Source organism: Lingula anatina, chromosome 2 (genome assembly GCF_051362555.1).
Source record: "Lingula anatina isolate TDL-2025a chromosome 2, LinAna3.0, whole genome shotgun sequence".
Classification (NCBI taxonomy): Eukaryota; Metazoa; Brachiopoda; class Lingulata; order Lingulida; family Lingulidae; genus Lingula; species Lingula anatina.
In genome coordinates this window covers 23532074-23552696 of record NC_141768.1, presented here as the reverse complement: position 1 = coordinate 23552696, position 20623 = coordinate 23532074, and the positions used below count along the sequence as shown (strand labels likewise).

At 34.4% G+C, this 20623-nt stretch overlaps 3 protein-coding genes across 15 annotated transcripts in view; 1 reads left to right on the top strand and 2 right to left on the bottom strand.

The window, feature by feature from the left end:
* The first annotated feature begins 919 nt into the window (after positions 1 to 919).
* On the top strand, positions 920 to 8373 carry LOC106182029 (protein rolling stone). 3 transcript variants are annotated; one of them, XM_013566657.2, is made up of 3 exons: positions 920 to 1148; positions 6119 to 6338; positions 6661 to 8373. In XM_013566657.2, exons 1-3 carry the CDS (start codon positions 1044 to 1046, stop codon positions 7227 to 7229), a joined length of 894 nt encoding a protein of 297 aa, XP_013422111.2. In that variant the 5' UTR covers positions 920 to 1043; the 3' UTR covers positions 7230 to 8373. The 3 variants fall into 3 exon arrangements, with proteins under 3 accessions (XP_013422111.2, XP_086862070.1, XP_013422112.2); XM_087005944.1 differs by having other exon boundaries at positions 990 to 1073; XM_013566658.2 differs by lacking the exon at positions 920 to 1148 and adding an exon at positions 1176 to 1380.
* On the bottom strand, positions 7910 to 16649 carry LOC106182028 (2',5'-phosphodiesterase 12). The gene is made up of 8 exons (XM_013566656.2): positions 16364 to 16649; positions 15140 to 15767; positions 14772 to 14911; positions 14178 to 14352; positions 13820 to 13952; positions 13391 to 13546; positions 10639 to 10753; positions 7910 to 9418 (listed from the first exon to the last, which is right to left on the bottom strand). The coding sequence occupies exons 1-8, from the start codon at positions 16560 to 16562 to the stop codon at positions 9147 to 9149; spliced, it is 1818 nt and encodes a 605-aa protein (XP_013422110.2). The 5' UTR covers positions 16563 to 16649; the 3' UTR covers positions 7910 to 9146.
* Positions 16650 to 17691: 1042 nt separating this feature from the next.
* The window catches only part of LOC106182023 (uncharacterized), a 43304-nt gene continuing 40372 nt past the window's right edge, over positions 17692 to 20623 (bottom strand). For all 11 annotated transcript variants that reach the window (XM_087005931.1, XM_087005933.1, XM_087005936.1 and 8 more), the window contains one exon: positions 17692 to 20340. In XM_087005931.1, coding sequence (XP_086862057.1) covers positions 20182 to 20340 — 159 coding nt within the window. In that variant the 3' untranslated portion in view covers positions 17692 to 20181. The remainder of the gene's footprint in view (positions 20341 to 20623) is intronic.

The following is a 20623-nucleotide window of genomic DNA, read 5'->3' as shown; positions in this document are numbered from 1 at the left end:
ACAACAACCAAACAGAATGTTCAATGTAGTTGAAATACAGATTAGTGCTCATCGTATTACAATAACAAGGAAGATATCCTACCCTAAGGTAAACTATATCGATTTTTACTTTTAAGACGTAGTGTCGGCACATACATGAGAACCCTGGCGCTGAAAATCCAATTATTCTACCCAATTCGTCTTAGTTTCCAGGCAAGTATTAATCACTTATTTGGTTTTTAATGAGCCGAATTCCACCTATAAGCGAAATGACATTTGTAATGAAGCCAATTTGTAATAACTACTGCGTCATCATCTCAGCTTAAATTGGTGCACACGTCTGTTAGTAATAATGTTAGATTAATAAAGATTTGCCCCCATTCGGCTTCTTTACTGCTTTTCTTGTAATGCATCATTACTGTATTATGTTAGGGCAAATGTGGTGCTCTAATAGTCCAATCAGAAGATCACGCGATTCTGATGACAAAACTTCTTCCGATTTGATATACGTAAGCACTGGTATCAAGGAAACTATCATCAAAGACGGCTTCAATCTTCTTGCGCGCGACAATGCAGCACAGAAATCCAACGCATTGGTTTTATTGTTATTGTTAGGGAACGTAGTTTTACAACTGTAAAAACGTCATGACATTGCTGTAAGACAATTTTACAAACACGCATGTTTTCACGGATCGCTTGTCCCAAGTCACTTTCAAAATGTCATTGAAGCCTGCATGTACCAGCAGCATGCATGAGTACATAGGTAAAAACAGTCCACACATATTGATACACAACAGCTCACATAAGATAATAAATCGTGTCATTGTGTGACACTGATAACGAGACAATTTTTCATGTCACCTCTTATACATGTACATTGATAGACACATGTACTTTTTATTAATATTCCCCTGGGCTATTGGCTATACTAAGATGCGGAGTGGCCCAATACCCCACTGTTGCCATATGGACTCTACCGTTGGTATATATATATTTAGCGAAGCCCATAGTTGTTATTAACGCTGTGTTGCGGGAGTGTGTCGGTTTCGCGAGGCAGCAAGTGTATGACGGAGTCCACAATGGGATGGCAACAGGTGATTAGCGACGAACTCTTTTTGTCCAAGTTGAAACTAGACGTGACGTCACCCAGTGTCTTCGTGAAGTGCCAGGTTAGTGTGGATTTGAGGGGTCGGAGGGTGGCTGTTGGGGGCTAGTTTGGCTCAAACGTCACCGTATCGGGTCGTGGGTCATACCAGTATATCAACATCTTACTCATCCTCAGCCCAATTTAACGCTCCAGTTGGAAGGCTATTGCCTAATATAGATATAGTAACTTGTACGAGTAGAGATACGCCAGTCTGAAAAGATGCCCCCCCCCTCCGCCATACACGCAAACACATGGTAAGCAAAACCATAGAACTGCCAGTTTTTATTTCATTCACAAATGTCATTTCTCCTGTTTGATGAGCTAAGAAACGGATGGTTTTGCACACTACAGCATAGTGCTAGTACATGCGTCTCTCTCTCTCTCTGTGTACTATGGGTCATAAAATTTTTTTTTAAAGAAAAAAATCTACATTGTATATCTATCTGTTTGACTGCCTATTAGTATGTACCTATATCAACCAGTATATGTGTATGCATATGTTTTGTATGGTACTTGCAGTATTTATATGGTAACTAACATATAATACGGTGCCATTGGGGAACTATGGAGAGCAGTTTAAAAGGTCTGGTACACAACCCAGAAAATGCTTGGCTTTAATACATAAACATATCATTCACATCTGGCCTTCAATCTGGGCTTTTTACTTTTTACAGCATACAACAAAATTTAACAAATTATTATTTTGAACCTTGAAGTTTTTACCTGAATATAGACAGTTATCCACAGAAGAGGAGAATACCTATTAAAACATAATTTAATTTCATTCTTTTCATGTTTTGTCATCAATGTATTAAAATACAAGGTTTAAATAAAATAATGTCTTCTTTTCTTTGGTGTGATTACTTATAAATGACTGTAAATTGCACACATTTGCTTGCAATTAAGACATTCTTGAAAGTACTTGAATAAGAGCCTCATAAGTCCCTGAAAGTTATTGAATTTGTTCTTAATGTTGGTGTTTGAATGGTGTTGACATTTATAGGGGGACATGTGTGGGAAGCAGTCATGTCAAAGATTGTTCCAATGCAGACTAAGTGAAATACAATTAACGACTAAAAGCATATGTCCCATAACTCTTAACTGCATTGGTTCAAGTAGACTTACAGTATATATATTTAACCTCCAAAAGTAGATTCCTTCTTCGACAATAAAATTAGCAGTTAGTCTGATTTGTAGGGCCACTCAATGAGTTATTCCCACCAAAATTAATTTTTCTGGAGCAATTTTTCCTGCTCACGAATAATTGCTTGAACTGTCCTTGCACTTGGATTCAATGCTTTATTCCAATTTTTTTTATATAACATGTTAATATGTCATTATAAACGACATCTGCGGTCATGCGCATTGCCTCATTTTCACACAAGAAAATGGCTGTTTTTTTCTGTATCATGGCCCTGTGTTGAGTATAATACAGAAGTTGCTGGCAATGGCTATACCCAAGGAGGCTGAGAAGATAATCACAACAGAAGGCATGTTCCAGATTATCTTGTATTTATAGGTTTCATTGTCTTTGAAGTCTAAATCTGGATATATGAGAAGCTCTTCAGGACTTACCTATGACTGAGGGGAATTTTCAAATGCATGTAAAGAACCTCTATCTATTCATATTGGTGGGGAAAACCCCAATGGAGTACCCTAGGTTCTAGATTTCAGTTTTGCCAGCTCGATCTTGATTTCGAATATATCCTGTATCAGAAAAGTCGACTCGAAACTAGCGCCAGGCTGGGGGTGTGTTTGGCAAAATTTTGCTTGGGGCTCTTCCATATTTGGAAGTCACAAGTCTCGTATGTCACAGCTCTGGAGCTGCCTTTCCCACCTTGTGCTGACATTATCTCATGCAGACGAGACAAGAAGCAAAGTGGCTGATGAGGAATTTGAAGTTTGAACTACGAATACCTTTCAATCGAAAGTCAGTGCCACAGCACCAGCAACTTTTTGCTTTAAAAGCTGATTTTTGGTGTAGCCCTTGCGCAGTCCTCATAGTGGTATCGGACATACAATATAACTGTCAAACTTGGCACACAACAAGCACTATATTGTGTTTATATCTCTAGGAGCAAATGTTAATTTTTGATAAGCAATAAATACCAAAACATCTGGTATATCTTTTCTTTTAAAAATACATTATTTATTTTTCAATTTACATTTTGTATACAGTAAATGAAATTAAATCCGATTTATGTTTCATTTTGGATTAATGACATTCAACTGCAGATTCACTGCAGAGCAGTTCTTTTTGATTGATGGATATTCAACAATGTCACTGTTCCTCAGGCCCACTGTAAAGCTATTCTATGAATTGGTATGAATAGTTAACAAGCTAGCTTTACAGTGCCCTAACACATGGAGTGGTCCTTTAAACTTAGGTACATAATGTGTGTCCAGAGTCCAACTAGTTTTCTTATCTTTTTATTTTTTTTATTTTTATTTATTTATTTATTTATTTATTTTTTGTAAAGTGGTATTCCAACCAACCTCATAAAATGAGAGGTTTGCAATGAACTTTGGTTAAGTTAAATATGATACTCAGTACAAGATTGATACAGTAACTTGCTTTTAGTAATAAAAGGCAAATGGATGCTAAATTTCGTCTTGTAAAATATCACATGCATTTATACACATCAAATATACACTCATTCTATTTTTTCTCTCTGACATATCTAGTTGTTATCATCATCAGCACCTGGTGTTGCCATTAACGTCATCATGCACTTCCTTGTGAACACCAATTGTGCACTTTGCTCGTTAACATACGAAAGTAAAAACATTTCAACTTATTTTAAAACTTACATGTTTGCATCTTAGTACTAAAAAACAGGTTGAGTTTGAAAACCAGGTTTACTGGATTATATTTCTTTTTATCACCCAAATGTTTAATTAACTTTTGCACATTTAGCAACCATAATGGCATCAAAAATCAATATCCCAGTGAAATTGTTCATAAGCATGTAGCACTGTCTAGTCAATCAGGTTAATATGTCAGGGTTTGCGTCTGGCCAGCGCAGACCAACTGTGAATGTCTTTTGCATTATATGACCTGGCAAGTGGTTCAAGAAGGGGCATTGGCTCAGTTTTAACAGGGGTGATTATCTTTACCACCTAGCTGATTCGGTAGAGACTACCAGGGAGTTAGACTGATCCAGATGGATCGATCTAGGCATGGGAACCCAGCCCAAGTCTTAGATACACTTGTAATAATTGATCTGTTCATAAAAAACCTGGTTACTGTAAAAATTTGATCTTATAGGAATCTGCAGTGCTTTTTGATTCTGGTCAATATTTAATGGAAAAAATGACTTTCTCAAGTTATAAATCATCTCAGTGGATATACTACAGTTTTAATACATTTGATTGAATTTGGCTTATACTATGTGGAGATTAACAACATGTGAGGCATGATATGACAAAATATCACACCTTAATTAAACTCCTAACAGTTTCTTTCCTTACAAAACCACTGATAACATTATCCTGGCTGTGACTGCTCATTTCACAGTGATCTGATAATTTCTGTCTCCACGTAAAGGTCATCTGTTGCCAAACAAAATGTGATGTGAAAGGTGAATTAAGTACTTACTACTTGAGAACAATTTGTAGAGTGTTATCACGTTTTGTGAAAAATTAACTTTATATAGAATTTAGATATTTGATAGGATAGACTTGCTCACATTGCCCAGCTTGATAAAAAGTCACCAGTGATAATTACTCAAGGGTGCTAACTTTTTAAACTTTGGCTAACATCCACAGCAGAGGCATTTGCATTTTAATAGAATATTCACATTATAAAGATTGGAACCTAGTCCCAGAAGAGCATTGCATATTTGCCTTGACCCAACTGTTATTTGACCTTAGTGTTATCTAAGTGAGCATCAAAAAGTATTGCTTGTGGAACCTGTTTTCCTTTTTTAGGCAGTTCTTATCCTTCTTAATTCTTTACTGATAATGAAGTTAGCAGCTCAAACATGCCAAAGGCATTTCTTCTTGCTACTGCACAAACAAGTCCTATTTAGTTTATTTTGTCCTTGGAGGAATTAAATTTTTAGGCTGTGTTCAAATTACAAGTTATCTATATAGCAGGATAGATCTATCTCAGCTGGGATTCTCCCTATTGCACAGTCAGTGTAATCAGCTGAATTGTCTGGCACGCCCCCTTGTAACTTACACTATTTGAATAAAGTCGGGAAACTTAGTGGTGCATTATGTTGTTCATGTGGCTTTGTGAGAAGGTGTGCCGCTTAGATAGATAGATCATACTGGACGATAACTTTTAATATGAACAGCCTTATTTGTCCAAGTTGAGCACAAAACTGCTAATGTGGCACCACTGACCAGAAGGTTTAACAAATTCTACTCTGACCAACATCATCAAACAGCATGGAATTAAAAAATTTATTCTGACTTTAGGAGGTAGCTTAAAAGAGCCATTAAAATTCGAGTCAAACAGATGTCAGCAAATAGCTTACAAGTCTAGTCTAACTGACATCATTAGATAAGGTAAGAATGATTAACAGATAGGTTTACTTTGAAATTTAAATTTTATTTTAAATAGGTGAGTTAGGCTGTATTTGTGGCCATGCAGAATAGTAGATACAAGTATCAACTGGTCCAAGGCTCAAATATGGCATACCCTACATGAAAGGAAGATTGCCTAATCCTGTAATGGTCTCTCTGCCTCTCACGCATCTGGTCGAATGGAGTCGAAATGTAATTACTGTGCCCCCTCAGGGACAATGCGTGGGAAGGCTTGTGAGAGACGTAGAGACAATTACAGGATTAAGCGGTCTTCTTTTTATGTAGGTCCGCCATATTTAAGCCGTGGACCAGTTAGCACTCGGATCTTCTCATTCTGAATGGGGCCTTTGAAGTTGAAGTTACACCTGCTATAACAAGGCCATAAATGAACACTGCTACTGACAATGAATGTGAAGTGCTTTTTCCATCTTATAATATATACTTTCTTTTCTCTTCCAGTGGGAAAGATGTCCTCCCTTGGCTTTTGTAGTCTACAGACTGTGTTTAGCACTTTACTTTCTGTCTTGGTTGATCTACACTGGTTATGAGAAGGGGATCCATTATAAAAATCCTTCAGTTTTCTTTGTCTACTTTACCCACTGGGTTCTCATTCTCCTCACTTCTTCCATGATGGTATCCGCTGGGGCAACTCTCTATCATTATCTTCTAAGATCAAGAGGTGGGTGTCCTGTCATTTGAATGTCTCAAGAATGTGACAATTGTGATGATATATTATATTATATTATATTATATTATATTATATTATATTATATTATGAATTAGTGTATTTTCATTCAAAGATATCCTGCATAAAATATAGAAATAGAATAATCTTTAAAAAATGGCAAAAGAAAATTATTCCTCCATGCATTGATTTACTTTTTTGATCTTAAATGTGACATTTTATCAATCAACTTAAATATGGAACTACATCCTATTATATTACACCTGCACATTTAACCGAAATGAAATGATCAAAAGAGAAATGATTCAAATTACAGGCGAGAGCTGGGCAGATGACATGACATTTGACATTCAGATGGAGCAGCAGTCAGCATCTTTGGCCCATGACCAGGTTTCCAGACTTTATCAGGGAGAGGACGTCACCGTCAGGGTGATCACCAATGTCAAGGTGGAGACCCCATGGTACTGTAAGCTGTCCTGGGTACTATACAACATGACTTTCAGTGCAACAATACTGGTATTTCTGATATACTGGCCCCTGCTTTATGATGGTCACTTCATGGGGACAAAATTCAACAACCATGCTATGACCGCACTTGTCATGCTGGCCGATGTATTTGTAACAAAAATCCCAATCCGACTTCTCCATATGGTGTACCCACTGGTGTTTGTGACAGTTTATACCATATTTAACATTATCTACAGTCTCAGCGGTGGACTAAATGCATATGGTAGTCCTTACATCTATAAATTCCTAGACTGGAGAAAACCACTGATCCCTATTACTGTAGTGGCCTGTCTGGGAGTGGTGGGCATCCCTGTACTACAGGTGACCATATTTGCTCTGTACAGACTACGACTGTTCTTACACAAAAGATGCAGGTGACAAGAATAGAACTTCACACTGAAGCTAGATGACAACCAAAGAATCTGCAATTTTTAAATCAAAGAACATTTGATGTAGTTGATAGAAGTATTTCCAGCAGGAAGTCTTCATTGAGAAGTAGCAAAATGTGGGGATTACAAATAAATTCGGGCTTTAAAAAATTGGCAATTCTGGATAGGAGGACATGCGTCTAAAAAGATCTCTATGCCACTGTTATAAATATTCCAGTATTTTTACCTCATACTGGGTAAACCTAATGTAAAGGCTAAAAGCATATCCAGTAATTAGATAATTGTCAGAGCTCACTAGAAGTAATGAAAATCAAGTCAAGAGATAATTTATTTAGCCATTAATTCATAAAATAATGAATTTTGGGGGTAAATTGACCTGTAAAAGTGTTGTGGTGTTAAAAACTGTAAAAGTTGAAATTATAAAAAAAGTTTAAGACTGTATTAAAAGGGATATAGATTAAGGATAAAAACTACATAAAAATCTTCCCGTGATGCAAATGCATGATTTCTAAACTCAGTAAGCGGAGCAGGGAAAAAACTGAAGTGTTTTAATTCACAATCAATGGGATGAATCAAATTTGAATTTTTATAAGTTAAAGGGGAGGTCAACATTTTGGTTCAAAATTATATAAACACACACACAGTGTAAATAATACTCAAACTTAATAATTAAATTTATTAAGTAATAATTTATTGAGCTGTAAATGAAGTGTATGATACATTTTAGGCTCCCTTTAATATGGTTAATGTAAATACACATAAGCAAGACTTTGTGTTGCCATGTATATATAAGAAAGAACCTTGCCAACGAAATAGCTTTTTCTTACACAAATTAAATTTTTGTACACTTTGTATATTGCCTCAGAAAGAGTTTAACTACCAAAGACAAAAAAGTGATTAATCATAATATAAAGACAAATGGCTGTTGAACCAAACATTAACAAAATGTTGATCTACAAATTTAAAGTAGAAATGAATTCTTACACAATATTTAGAAATATTAATTGGTGTCTTGAAACTAAAATGAACAGAAATTCTTCATTAAATTGGGTTTTTTGGTAGACCTTTATATGATTATGTTTTTATGTATGGATTTGATTTCTTTATTTTACAATATATATTTTCATTTCTCATAGTGTTTTCACTCTTCTTATAAGCAAAATATAGCTTTGGTGTGCTTGTTAAGCATATTGCTCTATAAAATTTATCAGATGATGACTAAGGGAATGAACTTATATTTGAGTTACCATGCCTTCAACATATTAATTATCAGGTCCAATGTGAAAATAACTCATTGCAAATTTCGTAATGACTTAATTATTCAACTTGAAATATGTTATATGAATCTCTACTTAATAATTGGCTGTTGCTGCAGTATTTCTTTTACAGAGCACACCGTAAGTTAACACACACAGTCACCAACCCAATATGAAATTTTCAAGAAAAAAAAAATTCAGAAAACGAAAACAAAGAAAAGAGAGAGAAATAATAATTGTTACAACTAGAAAGGCAATGATCCTGTTACATAGGTTGCCCAGTAGATGGTATAATGTGACTGAGAGTGTGATCCTTTCCTTGATCATCATATTGCATGTTACTGTAATTTGAAGCAGAAAGCATTATCACCACTTCATTATTCCTTTAGTAACACTTAGCAACAGCAAGAACTGATAAAACCTATTTGACGTGGTACTACAGGTTGGAAGAATAATACTGACTTACATCAATATTAAGTTTAATTTTTTTTTTACAGGGAGAAATTTATGCTAATGTGTAACTTCTGATATAAAAGATTCCAGCGTATGTTCAACTTGATGCCTTGCAAATGCTTCAATGCACTTTTAAATCTCACCCAAACAAAGAGAATACTATATATTCTGTAGGAAGTGCGATGCTTACGTTTATACTATTTCTGTTGTTTCCAAGTAATATCACAGATGAGAGCCAAGTGATCTGATGGAAAACATTGATTAGGTAAAGCCCCATGCTGTGTGATCTCCTTGTGTGACGGCAGTGGTATTACTTTGGACACCTGAAAATAATCCGACTCTATGTAGATATAATCCAGACAGCCCTCAAATCCACCTACATAGTTGGTGTACCTAGGAAAGCCACATGCACTGGTGAAATTGAAGTCATGCCGCAGTTTTAAGTCTTCTACATATTCCTCTTTTCCACCTGAAAATAAAAATCATACATTAGCATCACATGTTATGTACAAAAATGACCTTAAGGGAAATTTATTGATTTCAGTTAACATACCTATGACTTCAAAACATCGAAACATGAAGACATGTAAGTACAAGAAAAGGGAGGAAAGGAGCAAATACTGTGGCCCAAAGTTAAAGAATAATGAAATAAAGGCTTGTCACATAGGAATGGTAATTAAAAATATTTATTTATTTATTATTTTTTGGGGGGGGGAGGGGGAAGACTAAAATAAAACATAACCATTAATACATTTAAACAAATGTAAACCTTTCAAGCATAGAACGTCACAACAAGTGCTTCTTGCTGTCTTAGATATGAAGACTTTGATGTCACAAGGTTTCAAGACAAGCACCATATATCAGGCTGGTATGGACTAAGTGTCAAGATGTGGGATCCATTTACTGCCAAAAGGCATTCTTTTTTTTTTTTAAATCCCTCAGATGTTCAAGATAATGCTTAACGTGACAGACCATATTTCTCAAGTTTGAAATCAATAAATCTGTGCTGGTCATTCTATGAAGAGGGGGGGAGTTTTCTTCCCAAAGTAGTCAGCATAACTGGCAAACATACAGATACTTAACAATAAAAAGTCATAACAATTCCTCCAATAATAATATCAAAAAATAATTTTTATTTTGAGTCTTAAATCCAATTTTTTCAGTAAACTTAACAATGCAACCAGAATAAAGGATAAAACGGGGTTTTAAAAGAATTGATTAAATCAGGAAAAATTGATAAAAACAAATAATGTAGAAATTAAAAAATGTTACTTCATCCCTCTCTAAATTAAATATGCACAGGCACATTCTAGTAAACAATAACTCATAAAATCATATGATCATGCTGATTTTTGACAGGAACATCCCCTTTAACCAAACAATGCCACTCAGCAAATATGAAGTAATACAAAATGCAGTTTGGCACTTATCGGTCCAATGTAAGTAAAAACAATTTAAAAGGAATAAGAAAAAAAATTCTAGAAATTACATTTTTACCAAACAAGTTAATTTGAAGTAAAACAAAAATATGGTTTGGGATTTATAAGGTGGAAAAAAGGGGTGTGGACATTGACAGTGACAGCTACCACACAGACAGACACAGTAATCAGTATATATTCAGGCACATACAGTGTCTGTGTATTATACAGTGTATGGCTGAGGAAGAGGGAACAACATTCAAACATTTACCAGCAAACCAATCGGTGTAATTGGCAGGAACCTCCTTTTGTGTCATGAACTGGCTCACCCCGGTGATTGGGCTGCTGTTGAAGTCACCACAAATTATCACAGGTAGATGTTCTCCCTGGAGCAAATTACGCTGCAATTAGCTGTCACATGAACAGGTTGTGCAAACATTTATACATCTGAGCCCGTATTTGTATATGTGCATGTCTGTGTGAAAGCATGAACATGCATGCCTGTTTGAGTGCGTGGAAATGAATTCAAGCACTGAATGTTTCTATGACAAGTGTGACATTCCCATAAAGTATCTTCACAAAAATCTTTCTTCTTAAAAAAAGGAACTTAAAATGCAAGGTTAGATAGGATACAATCATGTGCTTTTGTTTGCTATAATGACCAAAAAATGAAAGCCAGTAATCAATTTCTCTTTTAATGTCATGGATGTCATGACTGGTATAGCAGTAACCTGGCTGAGTGTTCTGTTATTCAACACCTACTAACTGAAAGTGGTCATTACAAATCATCACATTACATTGGACAGCCAGAAAACATGTTCTCAGGAAATCACTGATACTTGTAGAAAACAGCCCTCATTATCTCTCTACCTTTCAAACTGCAATCAAAGAAACATTCTCAAGAAAATGCAATTCTGATCATTTCCTTCATTCAGAAACAAATTTCCAGAAACCTGACCTCCCTTCCTTTGAGCAAGATCTTGGAAATCTGACCAGACGTTATAGATTATACACTTCCGTAAAAAATCGAATTACTTGTAGCTGCTGAATCAGACTGTAGACAAGAGGCAATTTTGTCAAACAAATCCTTGCTGAGCTATTATGTTTGTAATGACTCTCCATTCAGTGAATGTGCATAATTACCATGATTTATTTTGGAAAAACAGTTAAAGAAGGGGAAAAATCAGAAAGAAAAATAAAGGAAAAACTTTAGACAAGAACTTTAGACAAGAAGCAATTTTGTCAAACAAATCCTTACTGAGCTTCTATATTTGTAATGATCATCCATTTTTTCTTGTGTATCTTTCATGAAATATATTTTTTTTATTTAGAGAAAAGGCAGGAGTTTTTAGATAAATCCTTGTTCATAGGTAAACACACCAGCAGGTGCCCTATATACAGAGAGATTTTCTGCAACCATGTGACAAATTAGCTCATGATTTAAATTTAACATCAATAATGTCATCATTATTTCCTCACCAGAAAGAGCAAATGACATGTTTACATTGTGCAACTGCTTAAACCTTATTCTTTTCAGTTTTTACTTATTATCAATAAGTAAGAAATAAAAAACCTTTTTAATAAATAGCAAATGTTAAATACTGGAACAAAAATGTCAATTTTAATTTCATTCACCTGCAACGATCTATTGTCATATCTTGTATGGTTTCCTCAGACACGACCTTAAAATTCAATGTTACAATTACATAATGGTTATCAAGTACAAATACTGGGGTGCCTGGGTGGGTGGGGGGATGATGCCCACATGATATCTTAAGGACTTTTTCCTATAAACCACAGATCTAAATTTATTAAGTTTGAACTAAGGGGTAGTTTAAATCAATTGGTAGTACAGACACAGATTAAGGAAAATGCTGTCAAAATACCAATTTATACAATGAGTTCTATTTTGCATGGAATGTCCAAATATTCACAAAAAAGAAGGAATCATAAACATATAAAAGTAAAATCATCATGGGGCTGACTTAGCCCAGTCTGACACCTGATACGTAGTAACATGAAACATAATGCAGGATTATAATGACATGAATGAAATGCCATTTTACAAAAACACATTTGTGCCACTAAAAATCCCTTGGTGTCAAAATGCAAATAAAATATTAGACAAATGAAAACAAAATTTGTCTTCACAACAACGTAAAAGCTTACACTGACATTTAAGTTTGAAAAACAGATGCCAAGAAACCCTATTCCAACCACTCACTAGAATAACAAGTTTGATTAAAGTATCGCAGCATGTACTTCAAATCCTACACTGAAATGTCAATCCCTATTAGACTACATGATCAGAATAAATGACAAAAAAAAAAAAAAAAAAAAAAAAAAAAACACAGGAAGAGAGAGGGAATAAAAATAGGTATGAATATGGCAAATTATGAAAAAAAATGTAGTTTCAACCACGTTTAATATCTGGCTTTGCAAACAAAAATGAAAAATATTACGACAAAAAACATCAATAGTCTTATTCTTAAGAAGCCCCCGAAGTCCAGTTTAGGTTTTTATAAAACATGAATGTGTCAGCTGCATGCAAGTTTCACATGATCACTTCAGCATGACAGAGTGGCACTTGACATTTGTAACTGGTGCTATGACATATAATGACATATTGCAAAACCACTATAAACTGGAAAAGATTTATTATAAGCCAGAAACAAATGGGAGAAATAAATGTGCAGAGAGATCAAAGGGGAAATGTGTGATGTACAGGAAAATGGCTTTTCTCTTTTTTAATGTTATAGAGAGAGAGCTTACTCACACATAGTAAATATTACCCAAATGCTTTAAATCATTTTCTTATGGTATTAAATGTGATAATGTTGAAAAAAATCTTTAAATATGTAAGTACTTAAATAAACATTTCAGTGATACATGTAAAACTCAAAATTCTGATATGTCTAAAATAAACCCTCTGTTTGGCAAAAAATCCTAGACTGTATCCAGTTTTTACTTTTTACTTAATGACAGAACATGAAATACAACATAACACAAAATACATAACTTACCTTTTCCTTGTATCCCTTCACTATCTGAGTGAGGTACTGCAGGCACATGTCAGCCTGGATAAGTCGAATGTTAGGAGACTTGGGGTGAAAGTAAAGGTGGGTTGTAGCAACACATATCTTTCTGTCAGGAACTTCTTTGGAATTTAAGACCACTACCTGGATAGGATAAAAAAGACACAGGTTGTATTATTTAATCTGGAAACAGTAAAACATCAAAAATATCTTTTAAAAGAAAATTTAGCAATAAAAAGTTTTCTATAGCAACTGAATATGTGCATGGTTTTTACATTATCAATATATCATAAATAAACTTTAATTATGATTTTATATTTTGGGGGGAGGATGAAGAGAGAAATAAATTCCCATTATATTCATGCCTAAGGATATTCAAATATTAAGTGTTATATATATATATATATATAAACTTACATGTAATCCAGTGGTTCTAGTCATCATTTTTTCAAGCAATACTGGTTTCGTTGCAATTTTATTCTTCAAATCTTGAAACATGGGGTCTTTTTCTAGAACCTCCTTCAAATCAATGTAATATTCTTCTAAAACACTGAAATAAAATAAAAAGGTGAATGAACTAGAATTGAGAAAAAATATCACAGCCACATTCAGTGCAACCTAAATATAATCTACAAGTTAAATCTGCATGGTAATTATAATTAGGGCCAGTACTTCCTTTTAATAACAATAATAATAATAATACAGAGGGTTGATCAAGAGAATACTTGTGTCATGAGGGAATGACAAGAATATTCACATTGGTAACAGAACATACCTGAACTTGGAATTCCTGACAAGAATCCCTGTTCCTTCAGGCACATCTCCTCCCTTGCCATTTGTTTTCATCTTAAAATGACCTGAGAACCCCTGTTTACTGAACTGCTCTGACAGATCACCAAGAAACAGCTTCTTGTCTAACTCTTGGAGACAGATCACATCAGCATTGTAGTCTGCAATAACATTATTAGAATAAGATAAATATGTATGAAGTTGGAACATTTTTTGTTTGTTTTTTTTTTCCTTAAAGGAATATCTGATTACTTCCTGTTGTGTACATTGTGTTGTGTACAGACTCACAAAAAATTTGATTGGTAAAAACCTGACTCTTTCAAAATAACCACAGACCTACAACCTAAGCAAAATTACTTATTGTGTTAGTTGAGATAGTCTTTTAAAGAAGACAGCAACTGCATTAATATTAAAATTTAAAAAAAATGATAATAATACATCCATAGGCTTAAAATCAAGTACGATATATATACAGCTTACAGCTGACATGATTGTTTTACTTCTCTTGAAGAAAACATAAGTGTCAAATCCAAGTTAAAAAATGTGAACAAGCAAGAAATATGATGCAATCCTGTCCTACCTCTCAGTTCCCACAATATCAGGGGGTATCTATAGTCTTTGGCCAAACATTCTGCTGGGCAGTACGGATACAGAACGTCACGGGAGAAGTCTGAGTCTGCATACAAATCTGCTAGAATGTTGTAGCTTACCATGCGAAAGCTGAAGAAAGATAAATATTACATCTTTAATTAGATCTCATACATATAAAATGATTGACATTTCTTCAAGTACTAGTAATCAAACTTTGGAATTGGAAATTGTGGAATCATCATACTACTGAATAATAATTAATGAACTCTCTTAATTTCTAATAACATTTATCAAAAGTGATTAATCTACTTATTTGAAAACATAAATCTCAAAGATATCTGATAAAGAATCTCTTACCTTCCATGGTCACTGTTATTCTTGGTAAAAGAATGTCTCCTCTCAAAAGGATAAACATCTGTTATGTATGCATCTTTAACTTTTTTGCTTTTGGCAGTCACTGTCTTCCCAGTTCTGTCTCCAGATTTTGGAGTGCACAGCAATATTAGTTCATGTCCTAAATCTTCCTTAGTTGGAACATATCTGAGAGTCCTTCCAACTTCAATCCAGTGGTCATTATTGTCCAGACAGTGGTCATCCACCTCCATAGCCATCCCTTTATTAGTGTTGTGCTTTGTGCTACCCGATATGTTTCTATACCATGTAATATCACACAGATCAGTTTCAGCAAAATTTACTTCAAGTTTAGGGTAGACAGGAAGCCTGACCACCACATGGTCTGGTAACTGAAGGGATTTCACTGTAGGTGGATTGAACTCAACCTGGAACTTAGTCTCACCAACTTCCAGTAGAGCATCTTGGATCCAGGCATGCTTGTTTGGTGTGGCGACATCTACCTTTACATCTTGGTGGTACAAGTTGACTTTCAGTGTGTCAGCTATTGCAGACAATTCAGTTTTGATCTTTTTCTTCCCCTTTTTCTTTACCTTAACCACTATACTTGCCACCATTCTATCTAAGCATCTGCCTGGAAAAAAATTAACACAAGTCAGGGACTATGCTGTGAAGCAAAGAAACCAAAGCCCATTTGCTGTGATATTCAAAAACCAAAAATATGCAATTCTTGCAATGAATGTTTTTAATATTTTAATATTACAATTGGGCCCAGGGGTGTTAGAGACCAACTACTCAATGTTACTGAATTTGTTCTAATTCCAATATGATACATCATTATAAGACATAATGTAGCCTCAGTTTTTGGTCTTACGTGTACATGCTACCCAGGTAAGGCCTCATTCCAACATAAGGAACAATAAACTATCGAGGCTCTATGTGACATCATTTACAAATGGGATGTAAGTGGCAGCACTGACATGCCTAAGTGCTCGGGCATTTTATTTGTCCAAGGTAGCTGGAACAAAGACTAAAACGTCATCAACCTATAAATGCAAATTATACAGGTGCGACGTAGGGAATTGCTAGGATAGTCTAGCTAACATGTCGTAATACCCAACTGACTGTGAGGCAAGACATAGTACAACTCCAAGTACAGAGATTACCCCATTTGCAATGCAAGTATTCTCTTTCTCAATTAAAAGTCAGGATATTTGTTTTTCTCCTTACCCAATTCCTCGTCGACGGACCTTTCCATGCCGAGGTCCAGTTTGTATCCGTGAAACGACGGTAAAGTTAACTGAATGTGCAGCTTTTCCGCCTCGTCTGACCGAACAAAAACCTTTGGAAAAGACATGGTAGAAAATCTTTGTCTGGCAAAACCAAAGAAAATCTTATTAGTAGTGCTAAAAAAGAATGTCCGATTCATTGGGCATTTCACAACAATTCATCAGTAATAAAATTCACCGCTTTCGCCACGAGTTGCAAGCACTGCTTTTATTACGAGACTTCTATAATGAAGAACGCTTATCCCAAGACAAGCTACATTCGCTCGGCTTTCTTTGTTTTGACATTGGTGCAGCTTTGGAGAGGAAGGTAGCAATTTGATTTATTATTAACCGAAAATTAATTGAAATATATGTAAATGTTGATGTTTATTTTATCTGTAAAAATATAATAATAATAATAATAATAATAATAATAATAATAATAATAATAATAATAATAATAATAATAATAATAATAATAATAATTATAATAATAATAATAAATTATGATTAGAAAGGACATCATTATCATGGGAAAGACTCAACAAAAATCATTTTGGATTTACCTGTGCATATCATCTGAATAAAGATGCTGCATTGTATAAAGCCAATGGAAAATAGAATGGCTAAACAAACAGCATAAAAAGTTGGTTTCATATTTTGTTTTCTATCTCTATACATATCATCTGGATAAAGATACAGCAAATAACAATGCAAATGAAAAATAGAATAAATAGATTAATGCTATGAAAAGTTGATATTGATTTGCAATTATTTTTGGCATCTGGAATTGTAAAAGCTGTCCATGTTCTTTGCAGTAATGTGCTGAAGGATCTTCATTTTCAATGATTTTGGACAGATCAAAAGTACAAAACTCTATTAAATATTGAAATATGACTGACAAGCAATTGTTCCCTTATTTATGTTAAAGAACGGCAGTTACATGCATGCATCCTCATGTACCATCAATGAGTATTTTCATACTAATTGGGTACGTAAATGTAACCAAATTAAGTAAGCTAATGGAGACAACAGTTAACTGAAAGCCGAGCAAGGTTGTAGCTAGTTTTCTCTTTTGCATATATTCTAAAGCCAAAGTCCCAAGAATGAACAATATGTTGTATTGCTGTTTTCTTAAATAGGATCATTCAAATTTGTTTAATGTAATCCAATATCCTGGAGGAAGAGGGACTTAATTGTCTGTAATGAAGGTGGTAAGGTCATCCACACTGTCAATGGAGAAAAAAAAAAGTCATCATCATAACTTTAAACAACAACACATGTTCCATGTTCAGTGAAAATATTTTATTCACTGGAGATACATTACTTCCCATCTCCTTAATGAGTTGTGATATTCAATGAACTTTGACTAATAATTATGGTGAACACATAATGTCTATGTTGTCTGCATATATTGCAACAAGATTGGATAAATCATACTGGTATGGGAAAGCTTTCTCTCTATCAGAGCTTCAACTATCTTAAGAGTACATCACTTAGAAGCAGACAGCAGTGGTTAAGAACATATCTTTTACTTAAATATAAATTTGAGATGCATAAGGCTCAAAGGTATTCCAGTAACCTAAGGATACATTGTATCAATGTTTTGATAGCCCTGCACTGAGCACTGCATCTCTTATTACATTAATAGCTAACATAGACCGTGACGAGGATTTTACAAAACTTGTTCAGATGCCTTTGTAAAGAAACATCAGTAAAACCAGGAAAAAAAATATACACATAATTTGAAAATCTTGATGCACATAATAGAAAATCGTCATAATTATCAATGTTGGAAAGACACCAGGTCATCATATTGCTTAATTCATATCATAGAAAAAACCCTCCTTGCTTCAACAAGATATTAAAACTTGATGGCAATTTCCACGTTTTCCCTTATCACAGGTCAAGGCACCTTAATACTGACCAGTATGCCTCTCTCCCTGTGGACACAGACTGCTGAGAAAATGCCAGTTTACACATAGAAAGTTGGTGCAAATCCAATCTGAACCTGGTCTTAGCAGATCTGAATTAAATTAGCATTAAAAAAATAATAAAATAAAAATGGATTCACAATCTCATGAAGTATAAGCATTTAAAATTACATTGCAGGCCCATAGGCAGGGAAGGGGGGATATGATTCGAAACTACTGCTCTCAAAGTTTGATATAGGTAATATATCATTTTTCAAGTTGAATCAGCTAAAAGGATAAAAAGGTACACCTTTTTTTTTTAAGAAATAGAACCCCTCCTTTGAAATATCTGGATACAGGCCTGCACTGTTGTGAGCCAAGTTCAAATCGAGGTTGCTTGAAACAGACATCTGTGTCCAGCAGCACTCTACAGCATCTGTGTGGCTGTGAACAGGTCCAAAAGCATTCAACAGGTGTACAAGATTCTGCCTTCCCCACTGCATTCCATATCATACATATTTACCCATTCATTTCTAATTAAAATCTGCCCCTCTGACTAATCACAACCTGCCCTTGCTTACAGTAGTCTACATAGAAGTTGATGATACCGCATACATTCACTTAAGATGATCAAGACTTCAGTTTCAAACTGATTATCATCATTTGCTCACTATTGTAGAGCCAGACATACATTTACAAGAGCTCTTATCATTCTCTTGTCGGATAAAACAACACTACAAGAAGTTCAATATTTTAAAGTACATAAAAGAAATGATCATAATAATCACATGGGGGTGACTAATGTGAACATACAAATACCAAATTACATTATCTACAATTAATTTTAATATCACCAACTGTTACATATGTACTTGAATATGAAATGCATTCACTGATTGCGTCTCTCTCTCTCTCACTGATGTTCAAGAACCAATTAATTGACCATTTGCACATTTTCATGGTAAAATATTGGCAATAAATAACAATGTTAGTACAGCATAATATAATACAATGTATTAAATAGGAATTATGTACATCTGACAACCTTTGAACCATAGGCATTGTTGTATCACATTCTACTGCTTTTAGTTTATTTGTCGATTATTTTTAAAAAATGACTTAACAGCAAGAAGACAATTTCCTCCCTACTTGTTTGATCATTTTAATCCCTATAAGGCACACACTTTGTGCTAGTAGATTTGTGCCTCACCTAAACTATGAGTAAGAATACCATGATCTGGATTCTCACTCTCTCTGGGCCTATGAAATTACTGATAACTTGATCACTTTATTGTTGAGTGGAATCAGTTGGAGATTTCTCAGAGTCTAAACCACATGCAGTACGACAGAAGAAAAGAATATTTTATCTTCTAAAATAAGGCTGTAGCAAATGTTTGGACACTTTCTTTAACAAAGTTAAGTAAAACTGCCATGAATTAGATCAAATCAAGCAGCCTATTTCACATACGGTGACATTTAGGCCAACTTCAATGAATGTAAAATGCCAAGACAATGACACAGGTATTCTTGGGAAGAAGGTATGCAGTGATAGGCACTGTTTAATTAAAAAACAATACTGTTGCAAACAATGCAAGACTTTCTCATAGCTCAACTATTATACAAACATTACCACATGATAAGAATAGACAAAACAATGAAAATTTGTACTGTGAAGGCCATTTAATGCACAAATGAATACTTGAGTCCTTATCTTTTTGAATCAACCATGAAGACAACACGTTCCATTTATGTGCACTTTTAGCTCTAGTGTTATTTAAATTGCACCATTTTAAGACAAATGACTTTCCACATAATTTCTGTCACAGCTTGTTCTTATGATATGTATTTCAATCTCTTCATGATGAATTCAGAAGAAAATTCCTTTCTTCTTTGGTTTCTTTTCCTTGTCCCCCTTCTCTTTTTGCTTCTTTTCCTTTTGTTTTCTTTCTTTTTCCATAGCTGCCTTCATTTTCTTGATTTCCTTTTTCATAACAGATTTGTCATTGCTGTTTGTTATGCCAAGATTCTGAAAATGAAAAATGACCAATAAAAAGAAATTTGCATGAAATTTAAAACTATTATGAGTTAAAAACAAAATGACTAACAGAAAACCACAAAATATCATAATTTGAGCAAAACAAAAATATTCCCTGTCATGAGCATATTCAGAGAGAAACCAATTCTCTAGCTACCCTCACACCTTCAATGTCCATGCCAAAAAAAAAAAAAAAAAAAAAACTGCCTTAAGTCTACTGGCCCTTTGAGCCACCAGCACACAATAATTTATTATCCCAAATTAGAAACAGCAA

Bases quoted from the DNA above. Each gene is read 5' to 3' on its own strand.
- LOC106182029 (XM_013566657.2), top strand. From the start codon at position 1,044: ATGACGGAGTCCACAATGGGATGGCAACAGGTGATTAGCGACGAACTC. The intron at 1,149-6,118 runs GTTAGTGTGGAT...TTTCTCTTCCAG, and splicing joins GTGTCTTCGTGAAGTGCCAG to TGGGAAAGATGTCCTCCCTT. The intron at 6,339-6,660 runs GTGGGTGTCCTG...TTCAAATTACAG, and splicing joins TTATCTTCTAAGATCAAGAG to GCGAGAGCTGGGCAGATGAC.
- LOC106182028 (XM_013566656.2), bottom strand. From the start codon at position 16,562: ATGAATCGGACATTCTTTTTTAGCACTACTAATAAGATTTTCTTTGGT. The intron at 14,353-14,771 runs GTAGGACAGGAT...ATGTTATTGCAG, and splicing joins GATATTGTGGGAACTGAGAG to ACTACAATGCTGATGTGATC. The intron at 10,754-13,390 runs GTAAGTTATGTA...AATTTGCTCCAG, and splicing joins TGAAGGGATACAAGGAAAAG to GGAGAACATCTACCTGTGAT.